Source organism: Zymoseptoria tritici, chromosome 1, assembly GCF_000219625.1.
Source record: "Zymoseptoria tritici IPO323 chromosome 1, whole genome shotgun sequence".
Classification (NCBI taxonomy): domain Eukaryota; kingdom Fungi; phylum Ascomycota; class Dothideomycetes; order Mycosphaerellales; family Mycosphaerellaceae; genus Zymoseptoria; species Zymoseptoria tritici.
The window spans coordinates 1,845,982-1,873,175 of record NC_018218.1 but is presented as its reverse complement, the minus strand read 5'-3'; the positions used below and the strand labels follow the sequence as shown (position 1 = coordinate 1,873,175).

The window sequence follows — 27,194 nt, the reverse complement described above, 5'->3', positions numbered from 1 at the left end:
TTTCAAGAATAGCGATGCGACCTGCAAACGTCAGTCGAAGTATATGGGGAAGTGTGGCCAGAAGACAAGAAGAGACGGAGGCTTTGATCGATTTGCGACGAGCCCTGCACATACTTGGAAAAGCCTTTGGACAAGATCATGCAACGCACAGCGCAGTTCAGGACCATATCGAGTTCAGATTGTGGCTTGGCTTTTGGCTAACCTCGTAGACATGCATGCTACTTGAGAAAAACCATTGGAAACTGTGAATACCAGAGCATGATTATCGAGCACTAACATATGATGCTTTGACTTCCTTCACTCCGTGAAATGCGCCACGGTTGTTCTTTACCCGCATCGCTTTTCTCGACGCTCGTTAACAGCCAAACCCAGACCGCGGTCTCGTGGACTTGATCTCCGCACTGCACACTCTGGTTCGTGCCCGCGCGTGATGCGAACATCGCACCCTGCAGTGATTCAATAGTACGACAGTAAGAAGCCTGCCTCCGTGCGTTGACAGCGGCTACCAGCATGCAATACAGTATCGCATTGTGACCGCTGTCAGTGCGACGTCGTTGAGAGGCACCATTATTTGTGTGTCAATGCCACAAACACCCCCACCCGCAGGTGTCACCGCGCACAACGTCATTTTGACAGCTGCAAGGATCCCGTCTGACAGGTGCTGTGAAACGTTGAGAACAGCGTTTATCGCACGACATACATATGCTGGGGTTTTGGCATGCTCGCTTAGGTGCAGAGGACAAATGCCGCTGGTCATACTCCGCAACGGACCGCCGTTCCGGCTATTGATGGTTTCTCAGCAGAAGGCCTTAGGGCATGCTGATAAGGATTCGTTCCAGTTATTCATCTCAAACGAGGAATGTCCAGAAGCTTGGATACACAAATTCGTCCTCGAAGATGCGTTGAACTTGCTCCAGGATGAACTTTTCGATCTTGCCAACGTTCTTCAAAACTTGCCTTCCGCTCTCGGTCTCCCCCATTTCGCTTTCAATTTTGATGTCCTCAAGAAGTGCGCCGACTTTGCTTGGCGTTGGGTCTCCATTCGGGCTCGTCTCTTGCTTTTCGTCTGACGTTTGCATGCTTGGCTCTCCACCGACCAGTGCTTCCGCATCCTCTGGATTGAGGAACGATAGATGCGCACGCTTCTTGATGTAAGCCAAGATTCCGATGCCGTTGAAGGTGAATCCTGTGATTCTGAGCTTCAGCGGAATTCCGACAAAGCTTGGCATGGGGTAGTCGAGAAACACGTCCGCTGTTAGAGAGAGTCTGACGTCGCCAGCATAAGTGGCATGGAAGACGACCTGCATGTCTTCTGAGCTTCTGTCTGGCTGGTCTTCATTCAGCGGTTGCGTCGGGATATCGTCATCTTCCACCGTCGCTGACTCTGCAGCATTGTCGAAGTAGCCATGACCGTGTGATGAGACAGGCGTGGCTGTGGAATTTGGTGAAACAGAGCTGAAAGATTGCGAGTGATGATGCTGAGGATGCGGCGGGTGCGAGACAGTCGGAAAATGCGCCCCTGCCACGGCCGCCAGAGGTGTTTGAGTTCCCGACAAGCCTGCTGACATCGGGAGATGGAAGTAACCAAGGTTGGACGTCGTTCCCAAGACCCCAGGCGTGGTACCACGAGTCAGAGTAGTTGTCGCCGAACGATCAAGGATGTCCAGCTCAGATTGACGGCGAGAGCCGGCGGCACCTCGCAAGTCACGAGTCGTCGAATGTCGAATTCCTTGCTGCTGAGGCTCTTTGGTCTCGCCACGATGTCGACTATCATCATCGGTCGTGGCATCGTCCTCTTCCGTGTCGTAGAAGTCGGGCAGTGGATCGCATATATCCTTCAGCACGATGGCTGGCGGGATCTTCCCAAATTCGAAGCCATGAACCGTGATGGAGCGAATCAACTTCGGGAGGGGCAGAGATTGAAACCTTTCGTGGACGAAGTCGCGGATGGTTTCCGCCAACGCTTCACCATCTGGACCGCCAGTCAGAGTCTCCCAGTTGATGTCGACGGACATCTGGTGATGCCGTGAAGTGTCGATCGTATGAGGAGTGGTGGATGTGAAAGGGAGTGAAGTCAGCCGGTTCCTCTCCTGCCTCAGGCTCTCACGCTAGTTCTAGTGGGTCTTTCACAACACATCGCGGACGTCTCCTATGCGCTTCACCCTGTCTCTCAAGGCATGCGATCACAATCGTCGCCGACTATTCTGATACTGTCAAGTAGACGCAGAGCCGTGGGCGTGCCGCTGACTCAAATTGAAGCAATCCCACGCATGTACATGCGTTTCGCGAGCGTCACACTAACGATGCGAATGTGCCGTGACAGGCGGCTCGACGTCGACCGGGATTGTGACGTGCATGCTCTTGGATTTGAGCCGTACGACACTATCTCTTGCAAGACTCGGCACGAAACAGCAAATCGCAAGATCGCGGACTCGCACCGCTGCTGGCAGACCAGTGTACGTACGCAGTAGTATCTGGCTTCGGGATGCGAAACCGCCACGAACAGGTTCTTTCAATCGCTATTCACACTGGCCCCATGTCTTGGCCGAGTATCCAGGATGTCGATCCTCACCAAGCTTAAATTGACAAGGGTTGACCGCTGCAAGTCTGTCAACTCCACTCGGGCAGCTCCACCCGGGCTCCTCACCTCGATCATCGATGGTCTAGACCCGGCAAGGAAGAGTGGTCGAAGCAGGACGCAAGCGCAAGCGGAACAAGATTGCGAGTTTGATGAAGCTCTGGTTGATGGAGCGCCGGGGCTCGACTGATTCATCCATTACATCGCTGGTCTTTCCGCCGTGAACACAAAATTACATCGTTGCCAATGGGCTGCGAGGTAGTGCTGCCAATCCCTTCCCTCCAAGTCGTGAGACGCCAAATCTTTCCCGCCCGCTGCCTGTGGGGATGAAACCAGGGCGCCCAGCAATCAAATTTTACCCATAAACCGAACGAAATAACGCCCTCCAAGAATCAATTCCGACGCCGAACTCCATCGCTAGCCCTTGGGGCGAAAGCAAATTGTAAAACCTACGGCGACAGTCAGTATTCGTTCAGAAAAAAGAGAAATCGACAAACTCGCCTATCATCCTCCACCGCACTTGAAGCATTTCTGTTGATGTACCACCGTCCGTGGGCTGAGTACGCCACAAGGCGTTCGTCTTGATACAGCACACGGCACCTTCTCTACAATCTTGTGTTTGCATGCAGCGTATTCGTGCGTGACTTGAGTGCACATGGTGGTCGTGTTGCTTTAGAGGGACCAGAGCTAGTCACGATCAGTTGAGCCTGCATTGTTTCCAGGCGGTATGACGATGCTCACCGATCTGAAGGTTGTCAAGCGGCCCAAGATTCAGAAAATCGACCAGGTAGATGCAGAGCACTAGCAAAGAAGACTGAAGCAGAGAGAGAGAGAGAGAGGCAAGGGCCAGCAGTTGGAGCACGAAGGAAAACTTATAAAGTCCGCGAGACGCAAACAAAGTGCCGTCAGGACAGCATTGTACGACGGGATATGCTGCTGTGCGGACAAGAGTAGCGGGCTCTCTCATGTCAGAAATCGGCAGCGAGCCGTTTGGTATGCTGGGAGATGCAAGGAGCAGGTGTCAAGATGCCACGCGAGAGACAGGCATGCCCTGATGCCGTTATTTTCCTGTGCTGCTTCCGGCACCTGGTGGCTCGCTTCATGTTGGCCAAGGTGAGGGCAGTAAAGGGCACTCGTCGGGGAAGAGTTTCCCGTGACGCTTGACAGTATCACGACGCGAGCTAATGCCGGTTCTGATGTGCCAGCAGTCGACATCCTTGCCGTGCGGTCGAAGTCTCCAAAAGCTTAACAAGTCGAGGGCCCCTCATTTGACAGTGGAGTCGAATGGTCGCACTTGGCCTGCAGTCGGTGACCTGCACTTTCAATCATTTTCTGATTCGCCTTGTCGTGTTTGCACTGCGATTGCGACTTCAACGAGGAAGCGACCGGGCTGTATCGTATTGACTCTGATGCTGCGACGTGACATGCATGATGAGTAAGTTGAGAACAGGTGCGGGAACTTCAAACCATGTCCATCCTGAGGATCGTGATTGCAGTGACGTGCGAGTGCACAAGTCATCCGGCATGGAACCCTGCCGTGTCCCGAGCCGACTGAGAAAAATGTGTGAACATGCATGTCTCCAGATGCGGTGTGAATTCATCTGATATGCCACTGACATTCGCAACGCCGAGCCTTGTTTGTTGTCCTGCTACCCATCGCAGTCGCAGACATTCTCACCCTTACCTCGCAGCTCTCGGTGCGCGTCTTCGACAATACCATCGCACTTGTGTCCCGGACGCGTCCCGAGTCGGCAAACTCCCTGTCTTGACAGGTCGGTATCACAGCAGCGGGCATCACGTACCACAAGGCTGGTGACAGGCGAGCCGTATCATCCCGACATGGTTCAGCAAAAATCTTTTGTGCAAGACAGAACAACTGACCGCTATGCGCGCCTAGCCAACGGCGCGCAGGTTCCCGCGCTTCTCATCCGCATTTTGATCGCGCAGACATGACCAGAAGCTCGGATGGCTGCTTTCTTGTGTTCATTGTGCGTGGAGTGCCGCGTTGACACCGGCCAAACAGACCTCGAGCTCTCCAAGAGCCTGCGCCAGCGATCAGGCATGGGCAATCCGAGCAAACGACGCGATGTCTGCGCGGGAGTGATGATTGCTGCGCTCCTTGTCATCAGCAGAACGAGATGTCCCAAGCGGTGCCTTGACCTGTATGCGCTCGTCTTGAAAGTGCAGGCTCTTTTTGAACAAAGCGGCAACAAACACTACTGTTCAATCAAGCCACGCCATGAGGACAATGTGCGCCACAAACACGACGAGCTCTAATGGTAGGTCAAGACTGTGGCGTACTCCATTTCTGGGCACACTTTCCTGACCAGGGCACGCCTGCTGAAGGTCGCCGATATGGCTCTCGCTTGTCGCACATGAGACTCAGCAAATTCTGCCCAGATACGGTGTCAATGATGAAGGGACATCAGTCTCGCGGCGGATGGCCACATTCTCAGCAAACGCATCGTCCGCGGACGATATTCAACTTCAGCAATCCTTATTATAGGCTTCAGCCCAGCAGACGCGGCTAACCGACACGATGACGCCGGTCCAACAGACGATTCGAGGGAACCTCAATGATCGAGCCTTTACGTTGCGTGACCGGCAGCATGGCCAGACCTTGGAGAAGACTCGAATACATCTGACTCTGTCTCACACCGATCACATGGTCCACACAATGTGGACGTCACCGGCGCTCACTTGTGTTTAGAACAATGTCAGCAGGTCACTTTTCAAACTTTCGTACCTGTCGCCAATTCACTTCGAGGAGCTAACCTCGACGAGAGCTTGTTTCCCCACGATAACGACAATAACGCCAGGATCTGAGAGTGTGCCGTAGACAACCGAGCCGAGGACTTCATGTTTTGCAGCTGCGATACCCTTTACCATGCACTTTATTTCCGGGTTGCGTCGATCGGCCTCCGAATGGTTTTCGTGTTCTGGCGTATCTGGACAAGCGGATGGCGTGCCAACGAGCCCCGTCTGACCGCCTGCAATTTCAAGATCGATGGCAATGACGCTAGTTTGTCAAAGACGCAAAGAACTACCGACCCGTCAAAGGCTTTGCAGAAGTGGGAAGGCATATATATTGTCTGTCCCTCGTCCTGCTAGACCGTCTTCAGTTTATTCACCCAAGCAGAGTTTCATATACTACGATAGCATTGCCAACAGCATCAACCTTTGCGAGCCAACCTCAATTCAACATTCAAGCACTCAAGCAACAACGCAATCACCATGTCCACTCAGCAATTCACAGATCGTCGTCCATCGACCTTCCTCAGCCTCAGCCCAGTCAACTACTCCGAGAAAGCAATCTCTCCACCCTCACCCTCAACTGCCACAAAAGTCGACACCATCGAACCCGTCGTCAAGACCCAACGCAGCAGCAGCGACTCCAGCACGTCCAGCACTTCCAGCTCATCGAGTCGCTTCCTACGACTCGGCCATGTTGACATTGCCGAGGAATAAAACGTTCCTGGCCACCATCATCTATCATCAGCTAAAGCTGAAAGATGCTACGAGACCATGATCAGTTCGGACCGGCGCAGGAATGTACATCGGAGTTTTGCTTCGCACTTTGGACTTGACATGCGCATTGGTTGGAGACGAATGGGAAGCAGGAGTAAATCAGGGCCGGGCTCTGACGATTGAGGCTCGCGAAGCGCGGTGGTCGATTTAAAGCTGCGAGCTTGCCCCACGGCACCGCGGACGAGCGGCTGGAGGAACGAAAGGACATGCAGGGAAGGATGATGCATTGATTGGAGGAGGCGAAAGGGTAGCGAGAATGTGCTGGCAGTGTTAGGCTAGCGTTGAAGGCGATTTGGTGTGCATGCTCTTGTCATGGCTTTAATGGGAGGTCTATTGAACCGCTTCATCTTCTCGCATGTGATTGCAGGTATCGTCGTTTCATTCATAGCGCGTGCAAGTGTATCAGTGCTCACCACACTTGCGTGCACCATGAGTAGCTTCCTGTCGACGGACGAGGATTAGCCCAATCCCCCGCGGATTGAATTCGACCTGTCATGTTGAGTCCACCACAAAATCCGAGCTCGCTGCACGCAGCTGCAGCAGCATGTTCCTCCGTCCAGTCCGTTCAGCCTCATTCGGTCTCATGCAGTTGTTGGTCATTACAGACTCGCAGTCTCTGCGCCCGTCCTGTTCCATCGAGGCCCGACTCGTTCTCTTGAAAATCCCTTCACATGCCGCCATATACAACCCGCGCACCCCTCCTCCGCAGACCGAACTGCATAGCGACCTCGGAGATCTCCTCAGTGGGTACAGAGCTGGCCACATTCTCCACAGGCGCATCAGGCATTTCAACATCTTTGTCGGCATCCGCCTCATTGCCACTGTCCACTCTCTCATCGTCGTCTGTGCCTTCCGCATCGTCGTCCTCGCCGCTGTCTCCTTCATCCACAGTCTCGTCACCCTGTTGCACTTCATAATGATCTCGCTGGTACTTCAGCCCAGCCTGGACTGCCCTCTCAATCTTCTCCGCACTCTCCAGGTCCAGCACCACGTATCCATCTTTGACTTTCGTGTAGTTCACTCTCGGATATCCGATCTGACAACTCTCGTGTGCATCCCAAGTCAGCTTCTTCTGTTTCTCATCACGAGTCTTCGACACACATCCCAATCCGCCTTTCCTGCCGGTGGTGTTGCTGTGGTGGTCTTTGACATCGTGAGGGTGAGAGAAGCCTTGGCCGCAGACGAGATGAACATAAGGACGAGATGAGCGAGCGAGCACGGCCCGGCGGGTCTTGTAGTGGCCGAAATGGGGGATCTCGGAGGCGCGGTGGTCGCCGTAGCGATACCTGCCTTTGCGCGTCAGGGGCGTGGAGAGCTCTCTAGCTTCGGAGGTGTCACCTGGTGTGGCGGGCGGCGCGGAGACTGCAGGAGCCGGAGTCTTCTTCGAGTTCTTGCGTGCGTATTTGCGCTTCGCTGGAGGAGTCTTTGGAAATGCAGCTGGGAGGCGCTTTCCGATCTTCAATTTGACGATGCGTCGAAGAGGCTCTTCGGAGCCTTCGTCATCTGCAGCCGACTCTGGGCTTGTGGAGCGGTCGGTCATTGTGTGGGAGCCGTTGTACTTGAGGAGTGAGGCGGGATTGATGTACATTGAGTGGCTCCCTGCTCTGGCCATCTCGGCATGGACTTCGTCAGCCGGAGAAGCTGTGGTGAATCCATTGACTGGTCGCTTCTTGGTCTTTCTCTTGGGCAAAGCTTTCTTGCGCGATGCCGGTGACTGCGCAGACTCTCCCTCAGAGGACTTCTTGTAGTTATCCTCCACGGCTCTGTTCAGCCAGGTGAGATCTGCGTCTTTCCACAGCGGCGGCAGAAAATCTAGGAATCCAGGTAGGAGGTGAAGTGAGTCATTCCGCAGCAGTATTAAATACACGCTGGCGTAGAAGTCCTCCGCCGCGATGGCCTTCTCATTGAACTCTGCGCAGAGCTTTCCGAAGTCGCTAACGGCGTCTGGAGTTTTCTGAAAGTGCTTGGTGAAGCTGGCGATGAAGCCGCGTGCTTTGGCGAGAGTTGGAGAGATAGCCGGTGACTCAACAGGATGTGGCGCGTCGGGCAAAGACTTCACTGGCACAGGGTGTGGGACGAAAGGTTTGATGCTGGTTGCTGCCACCGCCGCCTGGGTCACAAAAGAAGTCGCAAGAGGTACACTTACCAGCTGGTCGTCGGCGTCTTTTGAGAACACCGGTAGTGTTGAGTGCACGGATGACACGGCAGTCATCGATGCGTGCTCGTACGTGTGGTGGACGTGGCCGGTGGGTGGCGGCCAAGTCGAATCGCTGGCGGAGGTGAAGGTGGCTTCGTCGCGCTGCTCGAGATAGCCATCGGGTTGCAGTCGGAGGCCGTGAGGTTGCTGATGAAGCATCAAGGACTCCGAAAGGTGTGAGAGGTCGTCTGGTGTTGCGATGTTGCGTCGAAAGCCAACATCATGAAAAGAGCCTGGCTGAGCGCCGCCTGCGTCGTGTCGTTCTTCATGATTCAGCGCTGCGCGCGATGCAGCTGCAGCCTTGCGCGGAGGACGTGAAGTTGGATGCATGGTCGCGTTGAGGTTGCGCTTCGTTTGCCTGCGGCGTTCAGCGGGCATGGTGGTATTCGTAAAGGGTGGTGGTTGAAGGTTTGGTGGCAGGAAGCTGGCAGGTCTTCCACTGCTCGGAGACTCGAAGGCGGGACGGCGCTCGGGGAGCTTCTCGACATAGTGCCCGCCGACGACGTTCCCGTCTCTGTTTACCTGGTCAACCGAAGTGGGGGCGGAGTGGTGATAATCGATAAGACTTACACATCATAGTCGAGAGCAATCGGCATTTTCAAAACATAGACCAGATGATGAACAGATGAGTGATTGGGCTGGCGATTTCGCAACGCTGAGATGGATGGAGCAGAAGACGAAATCATGGTCTGCGAGGTTGGGATGCATCAAACGGGTGGTCTTGGCGCTGCGATGTTTGTCTCAATCTGGAAGGAACGGATGCTTTAATTTAGCCCAAGTGAATTCTGTTCACATTGGCTTCACCTCTGCGAGACATTAGTTAGTCGACCACAATATTCTTGCAGATGACCCAGACTTACCTCGTCTTTCTATGGCACTTCACCATTGACCACCTTTCCACCCAGCAGGCCTCGCCTGTTCTTGCAATGATCATACAGATACACTGCCTCACTGATGCTCGATCTGTTCCTCCATCGATTGCTCCCTTGACCGGAGCCATCGAAAAGGATGAAATTGGCTTGGTCTCCCTTTCGAACGTCAAGCCTGGTGTCATGCGCAATAGTCCGTCCGAGCCCGATCGCGGCCCTGGCCCGGGTGCTAACACATTCGAACAGTAGTTCTGCATCCTTCTTAGTCCCGGCCTGGTATACTCCCACACCCTGACAAGCGAGTGCCAGAGGGTCACACGATCCGAAAGGCGTGAAGGCATTCCCAATGTTGTTGATGGAGATGCATGCGTTGAGATCATACTCGTTGATCATTCGCGGAATATCCAGAGTGCCGCGAATTTCTGGTCGCTTGCCGGCACGCATCATGAAGAGATCGCTCGTTGGTAGTCCAACGAATGATATCGGCAGCTCGGCCTCGCCAATAGCATCCGCAAGGCGACGCCATTCCCTGTCATCAAATAGCGCCAACCGAGTGCAGTGACCCAGGACGACCGTTTTCTCTGAAGTCTGCGCTCTCCAACTCTTGTACTGCAGCGAATTGATTACATGCCAGACCAGCGGCTCGTTCTCTGGATCGAGGTTGTAGTCCAGGTGGAAGTCCAAGTGAAGGTCAAACTCCATGCTAAGATCGACCATCCAGTCGACATTGCGCTTCATTCTTGCCCTGTCCTGCTCGACGTAAGGTGTGCTGCCAATAGCGTCAACATGTCCATTTCGTGCAGCTTCCCGCATGAGATCACGAATCACACTTCCATCCTCATCGCCTGGAGACGAAGAGAACAGCGGCAACTGAGCGAAGGCGCAGAGCTGCACTTGGCAGGAGCCACTCTGCTTAGCCTTTTGACGCAGCTCGATTCCAGCGGACAAGCACTTGTTGCCAACACCGGCATCAAGTTCGATAAAGGCACGCATGTGCGTAACGCCAGCAGCCACGCTTTCGTCGATCAGTCGCTGACCACGTTCCAACAGATCCTCGTGCTCGAATTGAGATTTTGCCTTTCCTGTGAGGTCCATGGCTTCTTGGAAGTCTCCCTTCTCGACCTGGAGATGTGCGTATCTCGGATGCGATAGCAGGAAAGCCTTATCCAGGTGTATGTGCGGATGGCAGAGCGATGGGGCCAGCAATGCTCCCTTGCCGTCCACGGAGTTGTCCTTTAATGTGAGGGTCTCATCGGCGGGAGAAATGTCCTCGACGAGGCCGTCTTTCACTCTAACGGTCCATTGCGTATCCGCAGGGGTATTGGGCAGAGCGACGTTGTGTATGTCAACATTAGCCATAATGTCATTGATCTGAGAGTATTTCCGTGTGTGTCAATCGCAAGTCGTGATGAAGAAGAAGAAGGAAGGAAATCGCAGTCCCAGTGACCATTACGCTCACAGATCATGGCTGCGTCACTTCCGCTCACCACGAGCCAACAGCGAGTATCCAATGCGCCAGCGATGTACAGCACAGTCACATCGTCGTGCAATCCTGCTCCTGAACTGCTATTGTACTCTCCCCGAGTGTCGGTATCGTGACAAAGTAATCTTCGTCCGCCTGACGCATGTTCCCTCCCAAGAGCCCAAGTGCCCCGCGCCTTCGCTTGATCTCCTCCCTTTCTTTCTTATTCACCTCCTCCGCGTCTCGCGTAACCACGCGCCGCTCATCATCCATCAACATCAATTCAACCTCCACCATCGAACCTCATCGCGGCGACTTCCATCGTGCTTTGTCGCCATTCTACACAATCAACAAGCTTGAAGTTCGGCCAAGCGATCGGCGGCAAGATGCAAACTTACCGAAACTATCAAGCGAACCAGCATGCGACGTCGGCGAGACGAGGTCCTGGTAAGATAGACACATTCACTTACACCTTCCTGCGCTGGCTCTTGCGCCTGCTTCAGTCACTCCTTTCGTGTTCCTGCTCCCCTTCTCGAGCTTCGCCAATCTGCGCGATCTTCCGCCATGGAGCAATCGCGCGCGCAGCACCGGCGTAAAATCAGCTTTGCTGACTTGGAGCGAACCTTTCGCGCTGCAGGACCAATGGTCGCACCACCTCAGGCACACGCCGGCCAACCGGCTTTGACTCCTGCGCAAATTCAGGCGCAACACTTGGAGGCCCTCCGTAGACACGATCTGGCGCGCAGACAAGCCAAGAAGCCGACCGACCGCGATATCCCGGACGAGATTAGCGAGGCTGTGGTGGGAGATGGAGTCGAGCGATACAGGAAGCTACGCGAGGTGGAGCGCAAACTTGACGCAGCCATGATGCGCAAGAGATTGGACATCAGCGACAACCTTCAGCGACGGTACACAAGAAAAGAGGGAATTCTGCGGGTATGGATATCCAACACAGTAGAGGGACAGCCATGGCAAGCATTGGAAGACGGGATCGGCAATGACGATGGCATGTTTGAGTTGGGCGAGAACCAGGCGACGTATCGGGTGAAGATTGAGGGACGTTTACTGGACGACTCTGAGGAGGAAGAGGACGACAAGCCAGCCACCGCACACCGACCACGCCTCAGCTCGTTCTTCAAAGCCATCACAATCGACTTTGACCGCAACCCGAACCTTCAGCCAGACGGTACCAGTCAGATCGAATGGAGGAAACCTCAACCCGGACCGCAGAACCCGAACTACGATGCCAATAGTGCAGAGGCAGCCTTCGACACTCTGGAGTTTACGCGGAAATCTGACGAGCCGATCAATGTGACGATCAACCTCGTTCGAGACGAGAAGAGTGAGCGCTTTAGGTTGAGTCCAGAACTGGCTGAAATTCTGGACACAGAGGAGGAAGACCGCGCTGGCGCTGTGCAGGGCGTATGGGAGTATTGTCGAGCAATGGGGCTTCAAGAGGATGACGATAAGAGGAAGATCATTTGCGACGAACCGTTAAAGAGGGTAGGCATTTACGAATTGATCGTCCAGGGTGGGGACATCTCGCTAACTTCCTCCCAGCTCTTCAAGGCGGACCAAGTATATTTCCCATACGTTCCAGATCATCTACAACATCACCTGCACCCGCTCCCGCCAATTCAACTTCAATACACTATCCGTGTCGACAAGCCATACATCACGGGCACACCGAATCCCGAACTGGATGCAGAAGATGAAGATTCGACAGAGATGAAACCATGTCGACCGACCGTCTACGACATTCGAGTACCACTCCCCAACCCTCTCCACCACCAACTCACCCGCTTCCACACCTCGAAAGCACACATCGGTGATCTTCAAACCATCGTCAACACCGACGACGACCTCGCCTTGCTGGTCCAGAAGATTCACCAAACGAATGCCAAGCGCAAGTTCTACGACAATCTGGCCAAGGACCCGACGTCCTTTATCAAGCGCTGGGTCAGCAGTCAGCAGAGAGATCTGGAGGTCATCCTTGCGGAAGCGACGCGTGGAGGAGGCGAGGACGCCAACGGCGAGGAGTTCCGTCGCGGTGGAAAGGAGGGCGTGTGGGGAACTGATCTTGCAAAGGAGAGTGTTGGCTTGTGGTTGGCTAGGAACACCAAGGCGCATTGATCTGCCGGCTTGTGTCGTCCTGCGTTGGTAGGTAGGCCAGATTGGGATCGTTTAGCGTGGAGCAAGGCGTGTTTGAAGAGCTACGGAATGCCAGGATAAGGCAGCTATAGGAGACAGCGACACAATAACATATTTTGTGCCGCTATCATTCTCCATGCTGCTTTACAGGTTTTCGCTGTTGTGCAGTGATCAATCCAAAAGGCGAAAGCTCATTGCTGAACATGATGATCAGTTTTTCGCGATCGACTGGTCAGGTCTGGCTGGGATGCCAGGTGCACAATTGGTACACGGGGCGTTTACCAGGGTGAAAGTCAGAGGGCGTTGGTCAACCGAAGTCAACAGGGCGTTGGTCAACCAAAGTCAAGAAGGCGTTGGCGGTCAAGTACATGAACTAGCGCGCTTTGGAAATGCGCCTATCAACACCGTTCGTTCTTCCTCCTGGGCTGCTTCTCTTCTTCTCTCATCGTCCTTTGCTTTGCCCTCCCAATGAACCAATGCCTTGCTCGACGAGGTGCCTTACCACCTTCACTATCGAGACATGGTCAATCTACCACATCTCTGATGGGTCCGCCAAACTCACAGACGGCACCGGCCACGGGCCCACGTCAAACCAGCGTCCCACTCTGCCGCAGTTTTGGCGAGCTCAACGACCCTGAGACGCTCGAGCGTGACACTTTTCACATGCCAGACCTTTTCTTCCTCTCCCCATTCGTGTTGAGAATATTCGTAAATTCGGTGGCATGCGGACATGGACCCGGACATGGACATGCCTCCTGCTATAGGTAGGCTGCAGCCCTGCAGGCATGTGAGTGGTATTCCCTATCTGCTTACCTATGGTCGAGGTTGAGATTTGTCTTTCTCTCTCTCCACACAGCCTTTGGATCCTATTGTGCTGCATCTTTACATTTCTTCTTCTTTCTCTTCCATCCCTTCATTCTATCATTGTGCAATCGACATGGCGACCTCATCGCGGACCTGGACCGAAGTTGGACCTCACGATAAGACGGATTCATCAGAAGATAACGCCGACGCAACAAGCTCTTCTTCGCTACTCTACACGCTCCTGCCATCACTAGTCCAGCGCAGAATACCCAAGCTCAGATCCTTCAAGAAAGCACTATCCGACTACGATCAGAGAAGCCGACGTACCCGAACGTTCAGCCAGACCAGCGTGACGAGCACCTCACCGCCACCTTCATACCGCTCCAATTCGCAGGATCGCGACTCCATAGACGAACAGCCAGGATTTCTCTTCCGCTCCGGTCGCCGCAGTGAGCCACCCAGCAGACCCTCCACCTCTGGAACCTCGACACCAACTTACCTGGAAGAAACTCGAAGCGGAGTGCAATGGCGATACGCAGACCCCGGCTTCGCTCTCCTCTCGCTCTCCTCGCATGAAGCCTCCACCTCGACTCGCAGCTCTCACCTCATTCGAAGACAATACGTCGACGGCGTGGCTTGCGTGCTCCGCGGCCTCCCTTCCGACCTGAGCCTGGAAGAAGAACTAAGCTTACGGGAAGCCTTTCCTCCGTCTCTCAGCCCACCGTCTCTCGCGGAATCGTCACTCACATTACGGAACCCGGACATCACATTCCGGTCCCAACCTGACTCGGCCCCATCAAGCCTCCACCGCCACGTCGCCACATTGACGTTCTATCTCTTGCTCGCCATCTCCTTCATCACACCGTACATCTCTCACATCCTCCAGTCCGCCTACGCCTTCGATCGAAAAAACCACCTCAGCGAGCGGGCTATAGCGCAAAGCGTCGTTGTCGCAGATGCAGTGGGCCGTCAAGCGATGAGTATGGCAAGGGAAGTGTGTGGGTGGAACGAAGGACGGGTGGGAGAGAAGATGAAGGAGGTGGGGGTGTATGTCGTGCAGGGGTTTAGTGGAGGCGTGTATTGTGGTCTGGGAGAGGGAATGGTGGCAATGGGGAAACGGAGGCGGGAGGATGGGATGGACTGGTTGGGTAGAGACGGAGCGGCACAGAGGTGAGAATTGCGAGTTTTGACGGCGCCAATGAGATGGAGGATGCCCATATGAGTGATGATGTACGATGGGACGACGGAAGATACTCACGGCCATATGAGGACACGATCATAGACTTGCATTCATAATCAATAAACTTACACTTCCGCCATGTACCCCTCACTCTGCTGATAAGCTCAGGTTTTCAGCTCTTGTTGCCGAGCGAGAAAAAGATGGATGATGCAGATAATCCTCTTGTGAAATGCAGTACTCGATTTTCGACTCACATATTCAGAACGACCCACGAACTCGAATCGACCTCACCTCTACAACAGCAAACCCACGACCTCACATCACCAACTCACTCAATCAAGACCTACCTCAGTCAGCCTCCGGCCTCACTCACTCACTCACTAAAAAATGTCGTCCCGTCCTCCCCCGCTCACGCAAACCATCACCCTCGACTCCATCCCCTACCACACCCTCCTCTCCAACTACACTCCCACCCGACCCCTCATCCTCCTCATCCACGCCCTCATGTCCAACCACGAAATGTACGATCCCCTCCTCCCCATTCTCCACGCCGCCGGCTACGCGACTCTCTCCTTTGACCACGTGGGCCATAACCTCACCCCTTGCCCCACCGAATGCGGGAGATTACAAACTACACCTGGACGATGTGGTGAGACATGTGCATGAGATTGTGCTGCGGCAGACAATGACTTCGCCTTCGCTCCTCTGGTGGTGTCGAGAAGGGAGTGACTAGAGGGAAGAGGGCGAGGTTTGTGGAGATGGCGAGGACGGGACATTTGCCTCCTTTGCAGAAGGTGGGAGAGTTTGAGAGGATTGTGGTGCCATTCTTGAGGGATGAGTCGTGATGTGCAAGAGGTCTAAGGTAAGGTATGTTCGGAGTTGGAAGTGGTATGCCGTGTTGTTGATCTGTGCTTATCGGCATGCCGTGTGAAAAGGTGGACGGGACGGGAGCTCTCCGAACATCGGACGCCGGCAACGTTGAGATGCAGAAGTCGTGGTGGGATGAATGGATCAAGTCTCCATATCCCGATCCAACGTCGGTCTTTCACGACGGGAATTCTTGTTCAAAATCGTCGAATCGATCTAAGAATAACTGCATACCTACACTACCTATAGTAGCAAGCCTCGCCCCTTTCGAACACGACAGTCAAGCAATCATCGTTGTCTTCTGAATCTCCTCGAATCGTCCCTGCAGTTGATGGCATCGATCTTCACCGGCTGAATAATCATCCCTCGAGCTTTACCTCCAAAGGGACTCCCACGCGACGAATGGATCCCAGAGTTTGGCTCGCTCGCTCCCTCTCAGGCTCTCACCCGCCGGAATCTCCCACCTCAGTCATCGTAGGGCGCATGTACTTTTCACGCGCGTTGTCGGCCGGCTTGCTCTCAGTCGAAGGATTCCAAGATGACTCCCTCGTAAGAATGGACATCACTGAGGCTTCCAGAACAATACATCCAAGAGCGAGAGTGAGTACAGGGAAAGGGAGTGAGACCGACTTCCGCCCTTCCCATCTTTCTTATACATCCTCATCCCACCGGCTTCAGGATCACATCACGCCGTACGACATCCCATCGCGCTGCACTCCCTTTACGGCCACGCCCTGTGCATGCATGCCTGTTTGATTGGCAACATCACGCCCTGGCGATACACCGGCATCCTTGAGCCGACGGCATAAGATCGCCAACATGTCAGAGGCCTTCAACGAGAAGGATCTGGCCGTGACCGATTTCTCCGGACTGCTGGACTTTGACACCACCGGTGCTGTGAATGCTGGCAATCCTATCGCTTCCCTTGGCGATCGCTATTGCCCATATCACCCCGGCGCTGACGAGTGAGCATACCTTTCACGCAATTGCTGAGTCTCAGTCTAACTTCAATCCTTCAGCTGTGCCTGCCATGGTTTCCTCGAAGATTGGGATCTGACTGAAGACCCTATCGAAGCAGCACCTCTACTCGGACTGGCCGAACCGGACTACAGCAAGTTTGAGAACTATATTCCCAAGTTCATCCGACCGGAGAAGCCATGCGACTACTGTCATTCCAAGCGGATGAGCTGCTATCTACAGCAGGGCGAGCCATTCTGCACACCCTGTGCTTTGCTCTTCCGAGATTGCAGCTTGAACAATGACACTTCTGGTCCTAGCAGGCCGGACGTGTCAAGAAATCACTTCAGCAACCCAGAGGTGTTGCGGGTTGTATCCGAGGATGCTTCCACGACAAAGCCTGCCCTGTCACGAGCGAACAGTCACCCAAAGATCCCACTGAATGACGATGCTCCTGGTTCCACAAAGGCGAATGGTATCCGCTTTCCGAAACATGCCGTCAAGATTCTACGTGACTGGCTAGATGCTCACGCCTCCAATCCGTACCCAACCGAGGACGAGAAGATCGAACTCGAAATCGAGACGGAACTCAAGCCGAGTCAAATAGCCAATTGGTTAGCGAACGCGCGTCGAAGGAGGAAGGTGACCGAGCGAAGCAGGCCAAAGCTCGCCATGTCTCCAAGCCTTCGTCCAACGACAGCTGCCATCCCTATCCCCGTTGCCGATGAACGTAGCTGGAACGAGCTGAATCCGCTGGAAAGATGGAAAAACTCTCCACCGGAAAATGAGCCAGCGAGAATGTCTGATATCGCCCACGCATTGGCCAGTACTGACATTCCAGCTGGCAAGGCTTCGGCATCAGCTTCTCCTTCACCATTAGAACGCTACAAGAAGCGCAAGACCTCTAGCAATGGCTCGAAGACATCGAACGCCAGACCTCAGTCTGTCACCTCTTGCGAGACGGGCCGCACCTCATCACTATCCGCATCCAGTGCAGCATTCTCCAACGGCTCGTCACACTCCACGCACGGATCTTTCGGCTCTTTCAACTCCAGTCTCATCGGCAAGAAATACCGCAGACGACGTCGCAGGCCGATGGTCCCCAAGGCACTCGATCGCAAGCCCGCAGACGACAAGAAGCGGATCTTTCAATGCACGTTTTGCACTGATACGTTCAAGTCGAAATACGACTGGACGAGGCATGAGAAGTCGCTGCATTTGTCTCTGGAGAAGTGGATCTGCGCGCCTCTCGGTCCGGTCATTACCGATCAGGAGACTGGAATGAAGAAGTGCGTTTACTGCGATCTTCACAACCCTTCGAGTGATCACATCGAGTCGCACAATCACCGACAATGCGAGGATAAGGGTCTGGATGCCAGGACGTTTTACCGGAAAGACCACTTGCGACAACATCTACGGCTCATGCACGCTTGCGAAATGGTTCCCTCCACCGAAAGCTGGAAGTCCATGGCTCAGAACATCAACAGTCGATGTGGATTCTGCGCTCAACGATTCTCCGTCTGGCAGGAGCGGGTTGACCACCTCACAGCACACTTCAAAGCGGGTGTCCGCATGGTGGCGTGGAAAGGCTGCAGAGGGTTGGATCCCGCTGTCGCAGCTCAAGTCACCAACGCCATGCCGCCATATCTCATCGGCATGGAAGCCGTGACACCAAATCCCTTCTCGGCAACGAATCGAGCATCATGGCGTTTGCCGGAAGAGGTCAACGGATGTCAAGAGGGCGCGATAGATTCCACGGCTGTGCCAACTAGCGGAACGGATTCCAAGTCCACATGCTGGGAGATTTTGACCATCCGGCTCGGTCAATTCGCCAAGGAACAGGCCGATCAAGGTCTACCCATCACAGATGATCTTCTCCAGCGTCAAGCTCGAAGGATCCTCTACGATGGCGACGACGATGCTTGGAACCAGACCTCAGCAGACAATCCCGAATGGCTAGCTCTGTTCAAGAAAGCCCACGGTCTAGACCTCATTCCCAGTGTCATCGGTGGAGAAGGAAACCACATCCCGGAGGATCTCGAATCATATGGCGACCTCGGTCTACGCATCCCCTTTCCTGTCCGACTTCGAGCTTTCAACGATTTGCACTGCGAAAACGCATCGGTCTCGATAGCGAATCTGTCTCAAGACTACATCGCTTCAATCGAAATGCGACGGGTCGAATGCCGAAGAATCTACACCGAACTCCAGAGCCAAGGCGTCTTCTTCGACGCGGATAAAACCTGCGGCCATTCGGAGTGTTCGCTCAACATGATCGACGTCAGCCCATTCGATACCATCTCCATTCCCGGCCCGAGACCGAAACGTTGGTGCAGCGAGGCCGTGTCCGCAGAGCTGTCAGCGCAAATCGCCAGCGCGAATATCGCCACGCCGTTGCATCATTCTCGTCCTCCACCATCACCTGCATTTAGCGGCGGCGCGCGGAGAAAGATTATGAACACGCTCAGCGAGCTGGACGGGGAAATGCACCGTATTCACGGATCCTGCTGTCCCGATGGGCCGGCGAAGATTGTGTCCGCGACGACCGGTGGGAGCACAGTGGAGCCGCGTTTGAGCTGGGACGCCATGACTCCCTCGTCAGGCTCGTCGGGTCGCGACGGCGACGTGGAGATCCGGGCTTCGATTGCGAGAGCAAGAGGTCTCGCGGCGTTGGCGAAGATCGAAGCGTTGGAGGATCAGGACCCTTTGATGAGAGGAGAGTTGATGCAGGAGTGGTATGCGGATCAGCAGCGCTCGTTTGGTGAAGGGCAGGTGGGTGGTGATCATGGGCTTGTCAAGTCCAGGGGTGGATACGAGTTTATGGGCGATGCTGCGCTTCAGCCGACAGTGTTTGATGCTACTGGCGAAGTGGGCTGGTCTGTTCCATCACCACCGCTGCCGGATACGACTGGTTCAGGACATGGACTGGGAGAACGCTCCCTCAGTCAGGAGGAAATGCTGACTCAACTCGACGAGTTGATCGCCGCTTCAACCGCGACTCCTCTGGCCGATACGGTCGGCGCTTCGAAGATGGCGACGATGACGACAACAACGGCCTGCGATATGGATATTGATGCGGCGTGGGCGATGGGAAATGTGATGCCAGGCACCGGGCACAGAGGAGACGAGTGGGATGATGCCATGACGATGGAGACGATGGATTTTATGATGGACGATCTAGGGGAGTTTGGATTTGATGATTTGGTTGGTGGGGATGGTTGTGCTGGTGCTTGGGCTTTGTGAGATGGAGGGAGGTGCTGACTGGTGGGTCATGATATGGACATATAGATGTGGTTGGGTTTGGTAGGATCGATTGAGGGTGGTAATTTTGGATTGAAAGCAAGGCGTTGGTCGGTAGAGTTTGGGTTAAGATTTACGAATGATATAGACATTTCCCGGAACAGCATCATCTTTACTCCAGCAGAATGGATTCATTTTGGATATCCATGTGGATGGATGTTTCGACTTCACCTTTGCACCGCCTCCCTTGGCGTGGCGTCGAGACGTCGTCGTCCTTTCCTTCCTTGCATGGGACTTTGTGTACATTGCATTGCTTCCATTCTTGAGTCCCCTTCTTCTCTACCCACATTGCTTTGGTGGTTCGTTGTGATTTCTCACCTCCTCCCTCACATCCACCTGGCTACGGCGATTTACCTACGAAACACATCACACCGCCTTGCACCCAATTCCTTCGTTGGATTATTCACCGCAGGAGTTCAATGGTCGCGCGAACGCATCAGCCAGACGTCAATTCTCGCGACTAGGCCAGTATGTCTTCCTCCAGCACCACAAACCCCGCGGGAAGCGGTCAGTACCACCACACCCGAGTATCTCGAAACCGCAATCTGATGCCCCTCCAGAATCTGTCGTCTACTCCTCGGGCACACACACTTCCCCACCGGACCTCCGCTTCATCCACTACAATGATGTCTACCACGTCGAACCAGGCTCCCGCGAACCCGTCGGCGGCATCGCACGCTTCCAGACCATCTGCGACTCCTACCGCAGCTCAACACCCACCTATGCCAACCAGCCCGAACTCCTCACCTTTTTCAGCGGCGACGCTTTCAACCCCTCTTTGGAATCGTCGGTGACCAAGGGCAAACACATGCTCGGCGCTCTCAACTCATTGCACACCTCCGTTGCATGTCTGGGAAACCACGACCTCGACTTTGGCGTTGAGCAATTCCGATTTCTGGCGGATCGCTGTGACTTTCCCTGGTTGTGCGCTAATGTTCTTGATCCCGCGTTGGGAGAGAATGTTCCACTGGGAAATTGCAACCGGACGGTCATGTTGACCAGTTCGAATGGGATCAAAGTCGGAGTCGTGGGTGTGGTGGAGAGGGAATGGATGGAGACGATCAATGTGCTGCCGCCGAATTTAAAGTACATCAGTGCGTCGACGACGGTGGCGGAGTTGGCGCCCAAGTTGCGAGCAGAAGGCGCGGAGATGATCGTTGTCGTTTCACACCAACGAGAACCCAACGACAACAAATTGGCGACGAAACTGTCCCCCGGCGTGGCGGACATCATCCTAGGTGGCCACGACCACTTCTACGCCCACTCCATCATCAACGGCACGCACGTCCTCCGCTCCGGTTCCGACTTCAAACAGCTCTCCTACCTCGAATGCCGGCGCAAAACCGATGGCTCATCCGGGTGGGACATCTCCATCACCCGCCGCGACATCCTCAGCGCCATCCCCTCGGACCCATCCGCCGTGGAAATGGTCAACAACATCACCGCCGGCCTGCGTCCCAAACTCGAGAAACCAATCGGCTACACCGTTGCACCCCTCGACGCGCGCTTCACCACCGTTCGCCGGAAAGAGTCCAACTTGGGCAATTTCGTGTGCGACCTCATGCGGTTTCACTACAACACCGACTGTGCGATCATGGCGTCCGGCACGATTCGCGGGGATCAGATTTACCCCCCGGGAGTCCTCCGGGTGAAGGATATGATGAATTGTTTCCCGTTTGAGGATCCCTGCGTCGTGGTCGCGGTGAAGGGGAAGGATATTGTCGCTGCGTTGGAGAATTCCGTGAGTACATATCCCGCTCTCGAGGGCAGGTTTCCACAAGTGTCGAACATCACACTCGTGGTGGATCCATCGCAACCTTCGGGCAGTCGATGCGTGGAAGTGAGAATTGGAGGGGAGACGGTGGATGCGGAAAAGGAGTACACACTCGCCACGAGGGACTACATGGTTCGCGGCAAGGACGGCTTCACATCGCTGATGGATGTGGAACATGGTGGCACGGCACGGAGTATCGTGAGTGATGAGAATGGACTGTTGATCTCGATGATTCTGCGGCAGTATTTCATGGGACTGAAGACGTTGGGGAAGTGGAGACGGTGGGGCGAGGAGATGGAGGTGCATTGGGATAAGGTCCATGGGGGGATGAAGGAGGTGGCGAGGAGTGGGGAGAGCAGTCCGATCAACGAGAGGGCGGAGAAGAATGGGACAGATGCAGGAGGCGGGTGGAGGGAGGAGCAGAAGAAGCAATTGGATCGGGATCATCGGGTTTCGTTGGTGGGGAGGGCGCAGCATCCTACGACTACTGATCAAACACCCGCGAAACCGAAACATCGCCGCCTCGCGTCGAACCTGTCATCAGACAGTGAAGAGGATGAGAGGGAGGATGAGGGGGATAGTCTCCCGCCTCCCACGAGTCCGGTCGAGGAGAGGAGATTGATGTTGATGCGAAAGGTGATGAGGAAGTGGTGGCGTCTGGCAGGACTGAAAGGGAACGCGAATATGGTGGAGCGGAAAGGGGATGGATTTGGCGTATTGTGGACCAAGGGGATTTGTCCCGTTGTTGAGGGGAGGATCGTTATCTTGGGGACGTGAAGGAGGAGCGGACTTGGGGATATTTCAGACCTACGATAGACCTGGTCGAGAAGAATCAAGCCAGACTGATCCCAAAAGACTGGTCGGTCCACCGACATCCTTCGGCCCGTTCCCTGTCCTTCTCAAGTGTCACCTGAAACTATTCTGGCAGCGAAGGTGGCCCAATGTCAATCAGCCGTGAGGCCAGAAAGCCCAAGATGGTATCATCCATATCCCAATGCCAATAAGTGTAGAGTACCTTCAGGTCCATCATCAAATGCACCGCCCAAAATCGCTCACAGCTAGAACCGCCGAAAATCTCACCAAACCCACAACGCCTCAACAAATGCCAACGCTGCATGACACTCAATCATTCTCATTGACCGTCCATCGTCTCTTGGGTGTATCGACTGGATGCTTCCTGGGGACTCTATCCCCAGAAGTCTGTCGTCCCCAAAGACCCTTCTGACTCAGACCTCTGCTGAGATTCTGAGGCAGCTTCTCACTAACTCGAGGCAAGTCGCCGACATCGTCCGCAGCTTCGGACACATGGGCGTCGTGCGCTGCAGCAGCAGTGTCTTGATTTGAAGATCCATCTGCTTGATTCGAGATATTCTTACCAGTAGCAGATGCCGGTCTGGACGCGGGTGGTGAAGGAGCAGAGCCCGGACTCCCGGATCGGTCGCCCCCGTCGAGTTGGGGAAAGTGAGTCGACTTTTCCTCCTTCTGCTTCATGGCGTCGAGTTTGGGAGTACCTCGTCCAGATGGTGGTGTCCACAGACCAGTGCTGAACGTTGGTGCAGGCGATTTGCGATCCGATGGTGAGTCGCTTCTGTGGAGCGTGCCGGCAGGAGCACTAGGTCGCCGCATCGATCCGAGAGATGAATTCGAACTGTTGCGCTTTGGCTCACCAAGGTCCCACGAGGCGTCTATGCCTGCTCCGGCCGCGGCGTGAGAGGCGGCACCGTTGCGCTTGTACTTGGCAAGCGCATCCTGTGCATTCTTCATATTCGCCGGGATGGACTTTGTGGGTGCTTTCGTCGGATCGACACCCGCTCGGAGATGTTCCGACGACGACACGAGCTTCATCTCGTACATGGCACTGAGCCCGATGTCTAGGCTGCTGCGTCTCCGATCGTGGCCGTTGATCATGGCAGCGGGATCTGGAGACGCTGGCGAAGTGGCTGTAGGGCTCGTCAATGCCGCTTCTGGCACCTCTTGGGACAGGACCAAAGTCGGCGCATTTTCCTTTCGCACTGCCATGGTCAGACTGGCCATTCCAACGTCCATGAGAACAGGCTGATTGGTCAACGCGCCGATCAGCGCATTGCAACCAGCTCCGTGCGTGACCATAATCACCACCAAGTCTTCCTGATCATCATCGTCGGTGCTTTCATGTGTCATGACCTGCTCCAATCCAAGCGCATCCTCGCCGCGCTCTTCACTGCCGTGCTGACTGTACCATTCCATCACGCCATTCAGACCTCTTCGAAAGCGTCGATGCATGGATGACCACTCCTCGCCAAACTGTCCTCCATCACCCCACTCTTGCAGATGTCTGCTGCTGTCCCAATGATAGTCCACATTGACCGTGTTCACACGGGCGTGTGAGATGTATCCGCGAGGAATGGTATCTGAATTCGAGATCGCGTAATGTGGCTGCGGTGGATAGTATGTCGATGCCTCCACTTTTGGCATCGTCGAAGTAAGAGGTTGGAATCCATGTCCGTGTCTGAAGGGTGACTTCGGCCGAAAGGGTGACTTGCGACCGGAGCTCTCATTGCTTCCAACGCTACTGGCGCTATTAGACCGGTCTCGTCGAGCAATAGGAGCGTGTAGTAGAGCGTTTGTGACATGGCTCCAGTCGTCGAGAGGGCTCTCTCTGCTCGAGCCAGCACGATTGTTTGCGCCATTCCAAAGAGATCCGCCCGAGGTCCTCTGTGTTGTCGTCGGAGTAAAGGTATCCACCTCTTCTGTCTGCAACAACTCCGCTTTGGCGGTAGCAACCATCATCGAACTCGGAGGTGGTGGTGTAATGTGGTCGAAGTACTGCGGGTTGAGCCATTCGCCGAGGAAAGCATCGACCCGAAGTTTTGTCTTTCGATATCTCTTTTGGCTTCCTAAAGCTCGGCGAGCCACATCATGCGCCAGGTCGTGTCGTGGCTCCGCGATGGGCGCCAGAGTGTGTAGGTTGGCGGAATCCATAGCACGCAGCTTCGGTGAGGCCGAGTGCATCTGTGAAGGGGTTCGCGGTCTGCTCGAAGAAGTCCTGTCCTTGGGAGCTTCAAACTGTGCCATTCCAGCGGAGATGGCTACGCTCGTCTGCAAGCATCTCAGGAACGGCGATGTGTGTATGACAACCTTGTGTTTTTTCTTCTTCCGCTTCGTTCCATTGTCGCTGTGTCCACTTCCTGCGTTGCTCTCTTGTTCCCTCGCGTCCAACAAACTTGCGATTCGCATTCCCAGAGCTCGACATTGGTTCCATCCACCGTAGGTGAGCGGCGGATCGTAAGGTGTTGGAGTGGATAGATGCCACGCCTGGTCTGCAGCATCGAGTCGCATGCCATGTCTACGATGCGGTCAATACGAGTGTCGTCGCGAAGGCCTCCCGTGCCCTCATAGCTCACCTCGCTACTATCACCACGGCTGGCGCTTGTGGAGGCGCCATGGCTTCTGTTCCTATGCTTTCTCCCCTCTCTTCTCCCCTCTCGGCCGCGACCAGTCGTTGTGTCCAATATCGGTCGCCAGTAGTGGTGTGCCCGGTTCCAGCGAGGTGCTGACTGTGTGCTGTATGGTGTATGCCGGTTTCCGATTCCACGTTTTGCTAGCGCTCGAGTGCAAAAGTTTGGATGTTGGTAGCGTACGGCAATTGAATTGTGAGCTCATGCGGGGCAGGGTCGAAGCTAGCGTCCTTTCTTTTCCGATGCGTCCGACAGTGAATGAATGATGAAGCGGAGGAGCTCGAAGGAGAAGGAAGGGAAATGTACAAGAAATCAATTCAGGCACAGCTGTACAAAGTACAACGTACGTATCTAATCCCTCCGCGGCGACCTACGGTTATACTACGTACAGCCATGATGCCGACTATCATCCCAATTTAGGCATATTCAGCCCTAGGACCGCAAAAGCCGTCCCGGTCATACATCGGCTTTGTATAAGAGCGAAAGCCGAAGTCCACCACTTTTTGTTCTTCGGCAGTACGGTATTGTCCGTTACGTAGCCGGCGACTGACCAAAGCGGCAGGAAAGCGCGGATCAAGACATTGTGCTCGAGGGCTTTTCGAACAGTATGATATTGTTCATCCACACTCCTGCTCTGGCACAGGCGTAGTCTGATCGATTAGCCTAACGGCATCATGATCCATACGCAACACTCGGACGGCTCTGGAGGCATCGGTCTTTCTGAGCTGACTCGTCATTCTGTCTTGCGACTCCTCTTCCGCGTCTTGGACCGATCCAGCCTTTGCGAGTAGCGATAGACTTCGTCCATAGCTGTTATTGCGCCTTCTTGACTGGGTAGTGTCGAAGATCCGGCATCGCCAGAGTTCCCGCTCACATGAGCGGTTCTCCATCAGGTGTTATCATTGGATTTTCTTCCTCATGCCTCAAGTCGCCGTTCTCTTCTCATCCGGCCTCAAGACCCTCAAAATGACATCCAAAATTGCCTGACATTCCTCGACGGAAAACCTCTCTTCCGAATTCTCTACCATCGACTGTACCTGCTCCGTACACGTCGGGGCTAGATTGTAAATAACCAACAACTCCGGCTCCGTCAAATTCTTCTTCTCCTGCAACGGAAGGAATTGCTTCTCAATCTGCTCCTTGCTCATACCGTCCAGCCGCTCTTTCCACTCTTCCAGCAGTCCCTCTTGTATCACCTCGTCCACTTCCCGGATGAATCGCTGAAACTGGGCGCTTCGTGCGGCACCTGCGTAGGCGGAAGGATTGGCGGTGTACGGGTATCGATCGGATGAAAGTTCGCGTTCGGTGCGTGCCAGAGCTTTCATGAAATTCGAAGGTCTTTCGGCGGGCTTGTGGCTGTTGGAGGCATCTTCTGCGTCTTCGGCGGCGTGTTGGGCTCGCTTACGCTTGATCCAGTCGAGCACGTCGGCGTTGGAGAGAGGGGTATCGCCGGCGTCGAGGATCTTCATCTTGGGTAATACGCTGAAGATGGCAATCGCGAAGAGAAAAAGTTGCTCCGCTGGTTTGAAAGTCGTTCCGTGAGTCGCGGGGCCGCTTCGGCCTGGTGGCCGAGATGGTACAAGTGCCGAGCGGTCGGGGCGCTGTTTCAAGTATTGGCGGAACACATCCTTCACCTGCAAACATCCATGGATATCTTCACTTCACGCAATGCATAGCGATCATACTGCTGATCAATGCCCGAGACGAATTTGACAGCGGGTCAATGCAGAACCATGATGGCTGGGCAGCATAATCTGAACCACACATGAAGACGCAGCAGAGCACGAGCACCACAACTATGCCTCAAATACCAGCTGCTGCAGCAACATATGCAAATGCTACACCAACAGGAGGTACGGGTTGAGCATCGTTGATTCGGTGCTTCTCTACGGCCGGGCTTTTTGGAAAGGTCCCTCAAGCTTACAGATATGGAGCCATGCCAACTAGCCGTGTTGATAAATCGCACGATGGATGAGATGACCTTTAAAGTAACGTGAGGCTATGGTTTCTCAGTGCTGCCGCTGAAGCTCAAGCCTTTCTTCGTGCGCCATACTGCTATAGTGCACGTTCCAGGCAGACCACCTGCCACT

General features: G+C 54.5%; 8 protein-coding genes across 8 annotated transcripts; 5 read left to right on the top strand and 3 right to left on the bottom strand.

Moving 5' to 3' along the window:
* Positions 1–848: 848 nt before the first annotated feature.
* MYCGRDRAFT_98339 (uncharacterized protein) lies at positions 849–2,015 on the bottom strand (the record flags this gene model as incomplete). Its single annotated transcript, XM_003856060.1, has 1 exon — positions 849–2,015. One exon carries the CDS (start codon positions 2,013–2,015, stop codon positions 849–851), a length of 1,167 nt encoding a protein of 388 aa, XP_003856108.1.
* Positions 2,016–9,172: 7,157 nt separating this feature from the next.
* MYCGRDRAFT_89091 (uncharacterized protein) lies at positions 9,173–10,531 on the bottom strand (the record flags this gene model as incomplete). Its single annotated transcript, XM_003856059.1, has 1 exon — positions 9,173–10,531. The coding sequence occupies one exon, from the start codon at positions 10,529–10,531 to the stop codon at positions 9,173–9,175; it is 1,359 nt and encodes a 452-aa protein (XP_003856107.1).
* Positions 10,532–10,891: 360 nt separating this feature from the next.
* MYCGRDRAFT_65583 (SWI/SNF complex protein) lies at positions 10,892–12,910 on the top strand (the record flags this gene model as incomplete). The annotated part of the gene is made up of 3 exons (XM_003857490.1): positions 10,892–11,081; positions 11,272–12,137; positions 12,195–12,910. 3 exons carry the CDS (start codon positions 11,021–11,023, stop codon positions 12,765–12,767), a joined length of 1,500 nt encoding a protein of 499 aa, XP_003857538.1.
* Positions 12,911–13,722: 812 nt separating this feature from the next.
* Positions 13,723–14,763, top strand: MYCGRDRAFT_89089 (uncharacterized protein; the record flags this gene model as incomplete). Its single annotated transcript, XM_003857491.1, has 1 exon — positions 13,723–14,763. The coding sequence occupies one exon, from the start codon at positions 13,723–13,725 to the stop codon at positions 14,761–14,763; it is 1,041 nt and encodes a 346-aa protein (XP_003857539.1).
* A 393-nt stretch (positions 14,764–15,156) lies between these two features.
* Positions 15,157–15,941, top strand: MYCGRDRAFT_89088 (uncharacterized protein; the record flags this gene model as incomplete). The annotated part of the gene is made up of 2 exons (XM_003857492.1): positions 15,157–15,418; positions 15,886–15,941. The coding sequence occupies 2 exons, from the start codon at positions 15,157–15,159 to the stop codon at positions 15,939–15,941; spliced, it is 318 nt and encodes a 105-aa protein (XP_003857540.1).
* Positions 15,942–17,265: 1,324 nt separating this feature from the next.
* Positions 17,266–18,594, top strand: MYCGRDRAFT_32778 (uncharacterized protein; the record flags this gene model as incomplete). The annotated part of the gene is made up of 3 exons (XM_003857493.1): positions 17,266–17,419; positions 17,456–17,606; positions 17,673–18,594. Coding segments are annotated over 3 exons (1,227 nt in total), but the record flags the coding sequence as incomplete, so codon positions are not given.
* Positions 18,595–20,470: 1,876 nt separating this feature from the next.
* MYCGRDRAFT_34433 (uncharacterized protein) lies at positions 20,471–22,444 on the top strand (the record flags this gene model as incomplete). Its single annotated transcript, XM_003857494.1, has 1 exon — positions 20,471–22,444. A coding segment is annotated over one exon (1,974 nt), but the record flags the coding sequence as incomplete, so codon positions are not given.
* Positions 22,445–23,668: 1,224 nt separating this feature from the next.
* On the bottom strand, positions 23,669–24,994 carry MYCGRDRAFT_33533 (uncharacterized protein; the record flags this gene model as incomplete). The annotated part of the gene is made up of 2 exons (XM_003856058.1): positions 23,669–24,549; positions 24,634–24,994. Coding segments are annotated over 2 exons (1,242 nt in total), but the record flags the coding sequence as incomplete, so codon positions are not given.
* Between the last annotated feature and the right edge of the window lie 2,200 nt (positions 24,995–27,194).